Source organism: Manacus vitellinus, unplaced genomic scaffold (assembly GCF_001715985.3).
Source record: "Manacus vitellinus isolate BGI_N305 unplaced genomic scaffold, ASM171598v3 scaffold_22_pilon, whole genome shotgun sequence".
Classification (NCBI taxonomy): Eukaryota; Metazoa; Chordata; class Aves; order Passeriformes; family Pipridae; genus Manacus; species Manacus vitellinus.
The window spans coordinates 10690423-10702627 of record NW_021939632.1 but is presented as its reverse complement, the minus strand read 5'-3'; the positions used below and the strand labels follow the sequence as shown (position 1 = coordinate 10702627).

The following is a 12205-nucleotide window of genomic DNA, read 5'->3' as shown; positions in this document are numbered from 1 at the left end:
TACATTAGGGTCCCATGTTGGATGTCACTGCAGCAGCCCTTGAGAATCCAGCTAGGCAGTAAAAATACTTGGTGCATTATCCCCTTGGTGCATTTGAGCTTATGCTCAAATAGAACTAGAAGATAGATGTTTCACCCTTCCATGACTTCACATCTATCTGTGCAGAGCTGTTCAAACATTAAGCTATCTTAGTGCCTTTGAAATATACATATATATATGTATATTGTCTCAAACAATATTTATTTTCTGAGACAGGATGTTTTAAACTCTTTGGAGAACCTAGTCTATTGGATTATTTAATTTCCTCAGAAAAGTACTTTGTTGAACTTAATGCTAGGTAGTGTTTCTCCTTGGAATTAAAATATTTTAAAATTTTAAATTTTAAAATATTTCAGGACAGAGTAGATTCACCATAGTCCAATTTTTATTCATATAGTAATATGTAAAATGTTGTCCTGGCAAAAGTTCAGGTAATGTTTTATGTGCTTACATTCGCCTTAGTGGCTTTTGGAACTAATGAAGGAAAATTCATTGAAATATTAAACTATTTCATTAGTATTCAGTACTGTTAAATATCAGGAACTGTAGATAGTAGCTATGGTAAAACAGCAACAGTCATGAGGACAGCTAAACTGATACTCATAGGATTTTCATGTTTATGTAGGAAAAACACAATTCCTTTAATAACATCACACATTTATGGCTGAATGGTTTGTCTGATAAATTACTGTTTCTGGTATGTCTGTCTTTTACACTCCACAGTTAAAATTCAATCCTAAATACAGCATAATACCAATTTATAGAGTGGCAGAGTAGTTGATAATAAATGGGAACACTTTAAACATACATAGCAAGTATAATGCTTGATGAAGAAAGGCTCTAATCCAGAGTGTGGCTATTCAGAACAATGACATTGCTGTTTGATCAGAGAAGCATCTTTAGGGCAGGAAGCCAAGACTGACAACAAATCTGTCAGGAAAATGTCCCCATGAAATATTCAATCTGCTCTTCACAAAGAATCTGTTGACAGAGGTGCTTTGCCTGACTAACCTTCACATTTCTTATGAGAAAACATATGCTGCTACCTAGACAAGATGGAAGTGATCTTACATGCTGTGCGTGCTGCAGAATTACAAATAAGCTACTCAGGTGTTAATGTGGTTCCAAGACCCCTAGGCTTTTATCATTCTTGTCCAGTCAACTACATTGAACATCCTCTTTGAAACATTTATTATATTACTTTTGAAAGAACATAATTTCCCAGTGTTTTGTCTCTGAAAAAAATACTTCCACCATTGGGGAAGAAGAGACAAGACTAACGACAAGCTCCTTAGTCCTGGCAATGATTGTATACCACCTGGTAATGTCTGAGTTAGACAGAAGTGAAGTGGACTTCCGAGGAAAGGATGAAATTGTAAGAGTCTTTTGCAAGAACTGTTTATTCTTTTGGCCCAGTGCCTTATTGCCCCTCTCTGGTCTCTGCTCAGAGTCCCTACACGTTCCCATAGCTGCAGCAGACACCTCACAGTCATAGATCTTCAGGGTCCTCTTCTGTGGTCCATCCTACATCCTCTATGAGGCTGTAGAGTACTAGGGGTAATACTGGCTTGTAAAGTAATATTCTATTGATTTCAAGCCTTTAAAAGTAGGAGAGAGTGGCATAATATTTTGATCCACCATAGTGAATCTATAATGATAAATATTTGAGGATGATCCTGCAGAGTTTTTCAGAAGAACTGGAGTAGAAAAGACAGAGTTCCTGAACAAACAGCTGGTAAATACATTTCTGGCCACAGTATGCCAAATGATAAAAAAAATGTGTTATATCACTACTTTTAACAATCATATTTTGTTTTCAGAACTACAGTTTGAACAGGATAGAGACACCCAACATTCTCACTTTTATATTCTGATATATTATTTTGTATTTATTTGGGGGTGCTCATGGAATGGTCTTCTTGCTGGCATTCTTTACTTTCATCTGTTGACCTTCTAGCATATTATGCAGCTTGAAATTGTATTGTTTCCATCTTCAGTGTAATCATCAGGGTTTTTCTCCATTTTGGAGTGCTAAAAATGGGATTGTGTTATCTCAGCCTTTAGTTCATGCTAGCCTGATTTAGACCTTGTTGCCATGGTAACTTCCTGCATGAGTTTTTCAGGGATTAAACCAAAATCAACACAGCTCTCTGTTATGCATCTGCAGTTAGTACCAATTTTTCCAATTCCACACAAGACCTTCTCACTCAACATACACATATTTCCACCATTTCTTACCTGTGTCAGTGAAAATTGATCTTAGCTGCTAAGACTAGTAAGGGCTCTGTCATAATGTGATTTTAAAGGGTACAAGACTATTCAAGAGACTGGCTTGTTCTCTGACTTCCAGAATGGGTTGCAATACCATAAGAGGTCACCTGCAAAAATTAATATACACACTAGATAGTGGTTTGTACTTGCTCCCACCCAAAAGACATTCACTGCAGGTCTTTCAGAATAGGGGGATGATACTTCTTGCACAGGTGCAGGTGCAGACTTAGCCAGTTGCCATAGATGCTTGACAGTCAGCCAAGAAACTCTGCGACTGCTTAAAATTAGCAGCATTCCTGCCTGGCAGTTCCAAACAAAGCTCTCAGCTGGGTTGGCAAGTTAGTCTCTTGCTGAAAACTGAGGGACAACAAGCTGCTCCATCTATATCCAGCTGCCATTTTCAACAGTGCAGAATACAATCCTTTCTTGCCCATTTCTCATTTTCCTCTAGCAGTTCTGCAGGAATTTGCTAATTTCAAGGGAAATACATTCAGGCAAGAAGTTTCTGTTTCTCTGCTAGTTCTGAATGCAGATCTATTATTCTGTGCTGAATGGGACATTACTAGAGTTGTTTACATGAATATGAAATCCAATAGACAGGTGAAAAATGCAGAGTGTAAGTAGGCTCACTGAAAGCCTGAAAACTTGAGGCTCTGAAAAGACGTCTGCAGAGTTCCACCATTATCACTTCTGCTAGTATCTTTTTTAACTTATTGTTAATGTTAGCTCTAAATGCTTAATCTTCTTGGGACAGTTCCAGTGTCAGCTGGCCCAGGAAACTCATAACAAGAAAATTTTAGTTCCATGGATGTGAATTTAAAAGGCCACAAAAAGTTCTCACAAAATCTTGTTAAACTGGATCTTGCACTTACCCATGCTGACACAGGCTGTAGCAATCAAGTGGAATATAAAATACATCTTGCAGTGTTTCATTTTTAGAATGTTGTTAAGTAAACTCATATAGTGCTTAATTTTAATTTGAAGAGTTATGTTTCCTCACCAGACTTTTCAAAAAGTGTCTACCGATCCGTTCTCAAAGTAAGCACAGAAGCCAGAGTTCTAATAAACTTCTAAATGAATTTTGATTAGTATAACTACCTTAAGTGTGCATTGCTTGTAGGTAATGCTCAGGCTAAGAAACCAAACCATATTAACACAGCTTTATTACACAAGGTATCCAGAGGCCATGGCTCTGGATATAGAAGAGAAGGAAACCTTTCAGGAACTGGTTCTCCTACCTAAAACTATGAAGTGGAGTGGTTCTAAGATAATGGGGAAACACCCCCTGACCCTGTTCTTTCCCATTCTTGTCCCCTTCCCCAAGTTGTTTATCTAAATGGTTACTTTAGAAACAGATGACTCAGCCAAGCACTGTGCTGTGTCCCCAGAAAGAAAGTAGGGTAAGAATCTGGAGAAAAATTGAAGCTGTTACTTAACTGTGTTAAACTGTTAGCACTTTGCTGATGCAGTTGGCTTGGGCTTAATTAGAAAAGAGTTTCTTAATATTCGGCTATAGTGTTAGGTCCTTAAATGACCAGGAAACAGCTATGATATTGGTAGGTAGCATATGGCTGGAAACGAGACCTCAGGTCCCCAAAATCTTACCTTAAGCATGAAACCCATAACAGAAAAGTACCTGGTCAACAGAGAGCCCATCAGCGCAGTGTTCCATCTGCTCCTATTATTGCTGTTGTTATTGCTGTTACCACAGTGCCTAGGAGGCATCTCAGGGAGCTTCCAGAGAAGAGTCTTGTTTCCAGGATTTGTTTCCAGAGAGGCTGTTTCCAAAGGCCAAATCTGGTCAAAATGTTGGGTCCAGTCACATATACCTATAGCCATCCTTCAGAAAAAAAATTAGTAATAATAGTGCTACAGTGAAAGCTAAATTCATTGTAAAAGAGAAGAGTAATCTAAGCTTGATAGGAGAACTGCTTCAACCTTTCATTCTGAAGTGCATGGTTATGGTGGTTATAATCTTAATTTCTGATTTTTTAAGTATAGTATTATTTTCTGAAGTATAAATTAAGAATTGTCCTTCCATCATTATCTGATTAGCATTAAAGCTGATACAAAACCAGACAGATAAAAGGCTGTCCCTCCATCCCTAGTTTCTCATTGTACTGAAAATTGCGCAAAAGAATAAATGAATTATTTCATACTCACTCCAGCTTTGAAATTCTTGGTTTTTAAAATGTGTCTCAAATTCAGTTATTCAAAACTAGCTCTTTTTTAAGTCCATTTAAGAATAGGAACATGGATCCCTATGGAAACATTATCCAGACTTTAGTCCATGATGGTTGGGGAAGGTTTCAGTGTCTTCTGTTGTTCCCTATTTCCAGAATCACCCAAAATTTCATAGGTCAGATAGGAAGCACAGTAAAGGACACATCAACTTACCAAAACCTCACAAGCAGCACTGATACTGAACAGTATTCAAACAGCTCTCTCTGGTACAGTTCATTTCCTCCATCATTATCTAGTCTACGGGAACCTTTCACCAAAATTTCCAGAACTTGCTATATGGATGGAATTTCATTAGTTATATCTGTATTTATATCTATCTATGTCTACAGTATATATATATATAAAATGCAGACTTAGGAACTCCCAAATTATGAATGAAATTGGAATTCAATGAAGTTTCTATCATTAAAAAAAATTATAGAAAAAGAACTCTAAACCTTTTTACTACTGAGAGGAGAAAATGTTTTAGCCTTCCTAAAATACTTCCAGTAACCTACTTTTCTTAGAAATAGGGATCTTCCTGCATAGTTTCTAGACAGACAACATTTTTCCTTGGTGTTAGTCAAATACCACACACGTATCTGACAGTACATTTGTAAGTAGGGGGTCCTAAAGATAGGTGGGAAATTTGAAGGGAAACATAATGAGCAGAAGTGAGGAAGAAGGAGGAAAACAAATATGTGCTGAAGACTATAAGGATTTCAACAGCTCTGGTTTGAGGAACTATTGTAGGTCTCTGGCATTGTTTCAGATTTTGAGGTCTGACAGGTCTACAGACGTCTAACTGAAGGTGTTAAAGCAGGACTTCTAGAAATACAAATTCATGTGTCTGGTAGAACTTAGACAAATTACAGATTCACAGAATCACAGAATATGCCAAGTTTGAAGGGGGACCCACAGAGGTCATTGAGCCTTAGGCCTGCACAGGACCACCTCCAAGAGTCACACCATGTTGCCTGAGAGTGTTGTCCAAACGCTTTTTGAACTCTGTCAGGTTCCCTGCAGAGCCTCTTCCAGTGCCCAACCATGTTCTGGGTTAAATTTTTTTTTTCTAATATTCAGTGTCATTTCTCATGACACAACTTCAGGCCATTCCCTTGGGTCCTGTCACTGGTCCTGTCACAGAGCAGCGATCAGGGTCTGTCCCTCCCCTACCTCTCACAAGGAAGTTGTAGGATATGGGTTGAGACTGGCTTTGACAAACATCCAGAGTCACAACATGCAGCATCTGGACTCTGAGGCTGACTATAGGCCAATTTGATTCTGAGACACAAGAGCTCATTCAACCTAAAATTCAAGGTTTATAAATGACTGAAGTTTGTTTAGGTTTTTGGATTCAGGGTAAGTTGTAGTACTTTCTGATGTTTGAGAAGAGTTAAATATCTCTATAGACAAAACCAAAATCAGTTTTCAGACAAATTTTCTGGTAGCAAAGGTGGAGTAGTTCTCATTTCCAATTTTGCATACAAAATGAAGTCCTGAGTTTTATCTATTCCTCATTACACATTTGTAAAGATTGTGGAGATCACGTCCTTCTCTCACTGGAAAATAAATCCACTAAAATTCCTCATACTGTTTACCATAAGACTCGTTGCAGTCTTTTATTTCATATATATGTATATATGTCATATAACAATTTCATTGTTTTAATAATCTATCTCAAAGGAATATAAATTACTTTAATATTTTCTTCTATTCTTAGATAAAGGAACAATATGGCAAAAAACGTCCACCATGTTGCTTTAACATAGCAACACTTGTCTATTGAATGACCAGACACAGTTGCTTTTTATTTTCACATTTACAGGCAATCAGCTTCCTCCTTTTTCATACTCTTCCATTATCCAGTCTACCAGAAGGCACTCAGTTGTATTTAGAAATGTACTCCATACTGGTCACATTCACCTAAGTATGAAGCAAACAGCAATAAAAAAAAAAAAAAAAACCAGGAGCATTTTAATTAGCAGTTTAATGATCCTAAACTCCCTGACTGGCATTCTGTAGAGTAGTTTAGTCTACATACCACTTGAATAGACTTCTCTGGAATCACCCCTCGTATACTGGTCCTGTTCCATGGTACCAGTATTTTTTGATATTAGATAAATATTATAATATTCTTACATCATCATCACGGCTAGGCTTCACGAACAAAGATTTGGGAAGGCTCTATCCACATTTGTTACAGGAGTAAATATTCTTACACCATTAAGTGAAAAGCCGTGATTTCAGGAACTAGAATTACCATTTTCCCTGAATGATTTTATGCTGCTCCTCATCTATATGATGAAAAACATAGGCATGGTTTGATCACCAGTCTTCAAATTATGCATCAAAAGCTTTTGAGCTTTTGATCTTTGAATTTTGCACTTTTTCAACCCTGCTTGTGGTATTGCATTTAATATACCATCTGAGCTGCTAGGTCACTGACTTTTCCTTCAAGATATTTGCTGCCTGTGGTGCATGGGTGGGCACATAGGCATTTTTCTGCTCTCTGACAAGGTAATGAACATTTTAAATTAAAGAACACATATCAAATCATCATGATGACTAGCAAATACTTTGTTCATACATAGAAAGATAGATTGACCATCACAGGAATATTTGTGAACATCACACAAGAAGAGCTTGTAACAGTTGAATCGAAAAACTTGCTGGGAATCAATCTGAAGATCTCCAGACATTTTGAGCCATTAACCATCCTTCCATCCAAGTCACAGTGGGCATTTCTCCTCACCAAAGAATGTACTTGGTGTAGTGTAAAATAATATGGTAGGTTTTTTCAAAGGAAAGGGAAGATGTCATTTCTGCCGAACAGATTAATAGTTATGCAGATCATGTTAATGATGAGGATTGTCTGTTTTATGGTTTGGGATATAAATTGCTTTCTGTGGGAGTAAGGAAGTCATTCACCTCATTTCCTGCACAAAATTGAATTTGTCTCAGCATATTACAGGAGTTTTTATTGGATGGCTGAAAAGGGAGTAAAAGTCTACCACCTTCTGAAACACTAGGCTACATAGCTGGCCTGATTAAGTATGACAAATTCCAGTTAATGAAATTACAGCAGTATTAAACCATGCTTCTCCACATGTAATGAATTACTGGCACTTTCACTAATATTGTTTGCAGCAGACTAATACATTAAGAGAAAACGTATCTAGATCATGCAGCCTGGCACTGTCTGAATAATGCAAAATTTTGATACTACAGACCATGTCACACAAAAAAACCCTGTCTAATCTCTGGTAAGCAACCCACCAAGTTGGATTTTAATGCCAGTATTTCTGTGGGTTAGTGTCATACATATATGACCCAGACTTGTGACAGTCCCATTTCTTCCCTTCCTTTGCCAGTGCATGCATGAAAAGCATGACACAAACCTTCTGATAATTACTTCGAAGATTTTGGAATTTCCGGACAGCAAATATCAGAGGACATTGCCTATAAGCTTGGCAGGCATCCAAAACACATAACAGGCCAAAACATGTCCCATAAAGAGTGTAAATTATGTTTGTACATGTTTGGTAAAGCAGGAAGTTACAAAGTAATCATCTTCAGTAAAACATAGTTTCTAGCAATCAGAATCAGAAAGTGAAACTCGCTTTAGTGCAAAAGGAAAGAGGAACCACTAGAATTCGGAGGGGGGGGGGGGATAAAGGCAGGGTTTAATGATTACATTTGGAAGCAGAATAGAAAGGGAAAAAAGAAACCTTTTGAAGCCTGGAGTCTGTATGACAGAAAGTGAACTTATCCATACATACACAGATAGAAAACTTCTCCTCTGGAAAATTCATTCCAAACCAGTTACTGGACTTCATTATGAAAGGAATGAGAAACTGGAGACATTCACATTTTGAATAAAGCACTACCTAGATATTATTTGTAGCTTATTTCCACTGAGCTACAGAGGCACTACTAAGGTACAGAGTTTGCATCGTCATCAGGTCCTGAAGAGTTAATTAAAAAGAGCAGTTTCTATTTTAATTCATGCTCTAGGTGCGGAGTATCACAAGATTATCCTCCAGACAGAAGAATCTCTCGAATTAAATATGAGTCTTTTAAAAAGAAAACAACTTTTGACTCTCTGAGTGTAACCAGATGGCTAGAATATAAAGCAATGGCGGTGAAGCCAAAGATGTCTATTTTGAAATAGATCAGCTGACAAACAAATCTTCCCTGATTTCAATAGGCAGGACCCTAAATTCAACATATTTCTGCTTTCCTTTTCATAACAGTGAGTTCATTATATTTGGGCAGCATTTGGAAAATAATATGTTCTGTTGTTTTGATATAGATGGAGACTAAATGCAGGGATAACAACTCAATAACCCTGGTTTTACAGCAGTGTAACTATTAGCAGAACCTGGCTTCATGTTTCTAGATATTTTAGTATTTTATGAATATGACAGATAAGACGGTCTGCTACGCTTCAGCTGCTATACAATTTTTTTCACTAGAATCTCAATGACCTCTTCTTAAAATGAGTCCACTGATTGATTTGTATTCCACAGAGTGCTCATTACAGCTGCCGTTAGTGCACAAAATCCCATGAACATAAAGAATTACCCTAAAAATTGCCAATTTCAAGCTTTCATTAGAAGGTCTTTTTCACAGGTTGAAGTCAGTAAAACACGAAGTAATTAAGACAATTTACGGTAGCGTGACTATGTATTTCAGCATATATTCCCACAAGAAACTCCATGGAAGACATCTACAATAGAATTTTCTTATGAAGATTTCTTTTGTGCTGTTTTGGAGATGGAATTGCAGACAACATGTTCCAGCCTGAGCATCCCACAAGAGCCCCCAGTGCTGGTCCATTTGCAGTTGTGTTGACACCTTTGCAGTAATAGAGTATCATCAGTATCACTTACAGTCAGCAGTCCTGCTTAACAGAAGCCAAATAAAGACCAAGGTTGTGTTAATCACCCTTGGAGACTCTAGAGGGTAAAGGAGGCCTGCTTTGTTATTGGATTTATTTTGTTCACCATTACCTGCTCTCACTGCTCACAAATGTCTGGACACTTGTAGGATGCTCTTTACAAATACTGCATTCTTTTTATGTGCAGACAAAGAGGATTAGATGAGGCCACAGTTTCATTTCCTTACAGTGACCAGAAAACAGAGAAGAAACCCAGGAAATATACTAAAAGTTGTATTAGCCACTGCCGTAGGCTGTAAAGACTACAGACATTCCAGAGCTATGTTGATTAGTAATTAGCACAAAGCAGATGGGAAATCATGCTGTCTCCCCAGGAAGTTAATGCAAACTAGTTACAGTATTTATATGTTGTTGAGACTACCCTGTTAAAATGTGTTTTAAATAAATAGCAGAACTGAAATTATCTTGACATTTCAGTTAAGAATATGTAAAACCAAATACTGAATTGGAAATTAGCTTCAAGTTTATGCTGAAAAGAGATCAAGACTTGTCTGTATTCATAAATGATTGTTCTTGGGTTTAAATCCTATCTAATTTTTACGATGTGTTTTTAAAGGTATCTATTTTAATCTAGGCTTACTTGTCACTTCTCAAGAGAACTGAATCTACTATTGCTCACTATAGGCATTGATTGTGACTAATGAAAAATTCATTCTCAACTTGACTGGTATTCTGCTACCATATATATTACAGAATGTTGTGTACTTTTCTTATTCAAAAGATCAGATATTCAGATAATTGCAACTAATTCTAAAGGTTAAGGAATTTGGGCTGCTTTGGAAAGTTGTTTTGAGGCAATCCCGCAAAGTCAGACAAGGAACACCCTTCTTTTTGTACCAACAGGGTTTCTCTCTACCCTATCACTCCTGTAATAAGTGTGGACAAATACGTTCTCCATTTAGGTGGGCCCAGAAATTTTGGGGATGAGTGGTAGATTAATACATTAATGCATTTCCTTCTTGAAAAAGAATAATTAGCAAAGACACTCTCATGTGAGAATTACTTAAATAAGTATTTCTGATATCAAGTCTAACATACATGACTCTTAGCCTGTCAAGACTGTGAAAAATGCCGGACAGTGAGAGAAACTGGAAGAGGGAATGAAATATTTTATTTTTTTGTAAACTTTGGAATATAAGGCTTCCTCAAATCTCATCCTTACTGGGGAAAAAAAAAAAAAAAAGAGCACACAGGAGAACCCTGTTGGATAAAACCTTTGTTGTTTTGATATAAGCAACTTTTTGCAAAATGAGTTAAGGTTTACAGACTATGAATCCTTACTACGTATGTGCAAATGTCTTCTAGACTTCAAAGGAAATTTAAATCTCCTCTTATAGAATAATCAAAAAAAGGCTTTAAAGTAATTTATTCTAATAGACAATGTACTTCCTATCTGATATAATAATCATGTGCATCCTCAGACCACAATAAACTAGAGTACAATTTCATGAACTGCTTATTATTGTACACACACATTTCTGTTTCACAGATTATTTCAAGGATAATGATCAGAGTGATCCTGAACCCTCAGGAGACACCACCAGATATTATCAATCTATTAAGAAACATTTTGAGGAGAAAAAAAGTGGGTCATCATCTTTTGTGTCCTCCATTGAAGATGAGCAAAAGCCCCTGTTCTCTGGGATAGCTGATTACCCATCTGTAACAGAGAAAACCACAGAGATGGACTTTGAAGAAATGGATAATGACACAGAAGAAATTCTTATTAACAAAAGAAGCAATTGTTGCAAAGGTAATCCATCTGTTGCTATTTTGTAAAGTTTGAGCAAACATCTCTTTTATTCTGATTTACCAAAAAAATTTTCTGAATGGTTTAATTATTCTTTACATAATATTTATTTTTGTGTTTCCTAAAAGCTTGAGAAAAAACATTTTAGATCAAAAATTGTTATTTCTCAAGAGCATTAATGTAGTGGCTGTATCACAGAACCTCCAAAATGTAATTCAATGTTTTTTTAATAAATCATCTTGTAACTGAATTACCTTAGGAAAGTAATTTAAACAAACTTTTTAAAATTGTCCACTGGTACTGGTCTTCACTGAGTGCCCATGAATGAAAACTGCACACAAAGCAGTAAAGAATCTCTCAAAGGGTGTTTAATGCACCAAGGTTGGATGACAGTAAAAACTGTAAAGAGTAAGATAAACCTAGTGATTGATGTACCAAAAAAATTATTTCAGTTAACTAGTTTCATTCATGACATTGACAAGACACGACAAAAATTGAGTGAAAAAAAATCATGCTGCACATGTTGGTTACAGTGCCATTACATCACACAGAACAAATCCTGGCTTCCATAAGCAACACACAGGAATAAAGATTTGAGCTTTTGTATATGACAAATGATCAGAAAATATTAAGCAATCTCAGACTCTTTTACATAGAGTTAAATCACATAATTAAAATTACATCTAATATACTAAAATATTAATTTTCTCAGCAATGCGAAGGAAATAAATGAAAACCTCTGGATTAATATACTTAAATACTGCTGCAAGTTCATTTGTAATTTTTTCAGTCTAAAGGGAAGAATTACATATTTATTGTTTAATGCTGTTTCCTCCAGCAGTTTCCATTGAGGCAATTTACCCATTTAACCATCATTCAATAAACTTTAGACTTTTAGACTATCATTTTAAATAAACCTAATGACTGATCAGACCAAACAATGATTTTTACATCTCAGA

At 36.4% G+C, this 12205-nt stretch overlaps 1 protein-coding gene across 2 annotated transcripts in view; it reads left to right on the top strand.

Annotated features, from left to right (window-relative positions):
* KCNH7 (potassium voltage-gated channel subfamily H member 7) overlaps positions 1–12205 on the top strand; it is a 220409-nt gene that overhangs the window by 198184 nt on the left and 10020 nt on the right. For both annotated transcript variants that reach the window (XM_018072521.3, XM_018072520.3), the window contains one exon: positions 10986–11249. In XM_018072521.3, the coding sequence (XP_017928010.2) occupies positions 10986–11249 (264 nt within the window). The remainder of the gene's footprint in view (positions 1–10985; positions 11250–12205) is intronic.